At 48.1% G+C, this 1,791-nt stretch overlaps 1 protein-coding gene across 1 annotated transcript in view; it reads right to left on the reverse strand.

The window, feature by feature from the left end:
• Window positions 1–1,791, reverse strand: part of Cog7 (component of oligomeric golgi complex 7) — a 73,774-nt gene that overhangs the window by 37,771 nt on the left and 34,212 nt on the right. The window contains exon 10 of the mRNA XM_021199366.2: window positions 453–569. Within this exon, the coding sequence (XP_021055025.1) occupies window positions 453–569 (117 nt within the window). The remainder of the gene's footprint in view (window positions 1–452; window positions 570–1,791) is intronic.

Here is a 1,791-nt window from a genome sequence, read left to right on the forward strand (position 1 = left end):
TATTTATTTATTTATTGTATACTGTAGCTGTCTTCAGACACTCCAGAAGAGGGCGTCAGATCTTGTTACAGATGGTTGTGAGCCACCATGTGGTTGCTGGGATTTGAACTCCAGAACTTCGAAAGAGCAGTCGGGTGCTCTTACCCACTGAGCCATCTCACCAGCCCTCACACCCACTTTTGATCCAGCACTCAGGAGGCAGTGACAGTCCAACTGGTGGGATCGTGGCCAGCCTGGTCTACACAGCAAGTTCCAGGATAGCTAGGGCTACACAAAGAGACCCTGCCTCAAGACAGACAGACAGACAGACAGACAGACAGACAGACAGACAGACAGACAGGGGCACTGAAAAAAATAAAAGAACCACTTCAGAAACACTACATCTTACAAACCAAAACATGGCTGAGCTGCTTGTTGCAGTGGCTCACACCGCACTGCAACTTCCACCTTACCTGACCGAGTTCTGAAAAGCAGTCCAGTCTTCCTGGAACAGAGAGTTGGGAGGAATGTCATCCAGCTTGCACTTCTTTCGAATGGACTGGAGAGCATTGGTGAAGTGAGACACATATCTAGGGAGAGAGGAAAGGGACAGCTGGAATTCCACAGTGTGGACAAACCATGGGCCTTGCAAATGTCAGTCACGAGTCCTGGGATGAAGTAAGAACACGTAGCAACCTCTGACTACAGAGAAATCTCCAGGCCACTTAAAAAAGGGCATGGCAGGGGCTGGTGAGATGGCTCAGCGGGTAAGAGCACCCGACTGCTCTTCCCAAGGTCCTGAGTTCAAATCCCAGCAACCACATGGTGGCTCACAACCACCTGTAACAAGATCTGACACCCTCTTCTGGAGTGTCTGAAGACAGCTACAGTGTACTTACATAAATATTTAAATAAATAAATCTTTAAAAAAAGGGGGGCATGGCAGATTCAGGGGATGCTCAGAACGAGGAGGGAGGGGATGGCCACCAAATGGAATCCACTAACCAACCAGGTGAGAGACGCTGCTGCGAAATAACCGCTCATCCTGTGTTCAGAAACAGGTTCTGCAAATCCTGTGGAGCACACAGCCCCACTGTGATGCAGCTCCTGACAGCCAGGGTACTTTTGTAAGCAAATCTTCCGATCCAGACTAGTCACAGCAGGAAGACTAAAGCTCACAGTAGGAAAGGGCACCCAGGAGCAGAATTAGACTCAAGGTGGACACCCTCACAGGCTGCACGGAGGGAGCTCATCGACGCTGCTCCCTCGCCCACTCCCACACTGTCACTACATGGCTTACTGAGTGTCCCTTTGCTCCGTACATAGAGCTGTATTGCTGCTCTGACTATCAGCTTTGTAGAACAGGGCCTGTTCTGTATAGCTCATTCCTAGCAACCAGCAATGGTCTGGGCAGGAGACCCTGGGTCACAGTTCCCAGGTGAGTGACACAAGTGCACCACAACTCTGGTCTGGTGCCTCAGTACCTTTTGACCTCAGTTTTCTTTTCTCTAAAATGGATACAATGATGCCTTCTATATCATTTTACAAATAAATAAAACAGCATATAATCTCTGAAAAACCTGAGACGAACGCTCCTGGTGAGGCATGGGGTTTTTTTGTTTTGTTTTGTTTTGTTTTGTTTTTTTGCTTGTTCATATTGTTTTATTTGGTGGGGGATGTGAACAACTATGCTTTATTCTGCGTTAACTAGGGATTATATACCTCTTGGGGGAAGGGATACCCAGGAAGGGAAGATCTGAAGGCTGAAGTTTCAAGGCTATACATGAGTGCCTATGGTCTTCTCAGTGGGGA

Source organism: Mus pahari, chromosome 1 (genome assembly GCF_900095145.1).
Source record: "Mus pahari chromosome 1, PAHARI_EIJ_v1.1, whole genome shotgun sequence".
In the NCBI taxonomy this organism is placed as follows: domain Eukaryota; kingdom Metazoa; phylum Chordata; class Mammalia; order Rodentia; family Muridae; genus Mus; species Mus pahari.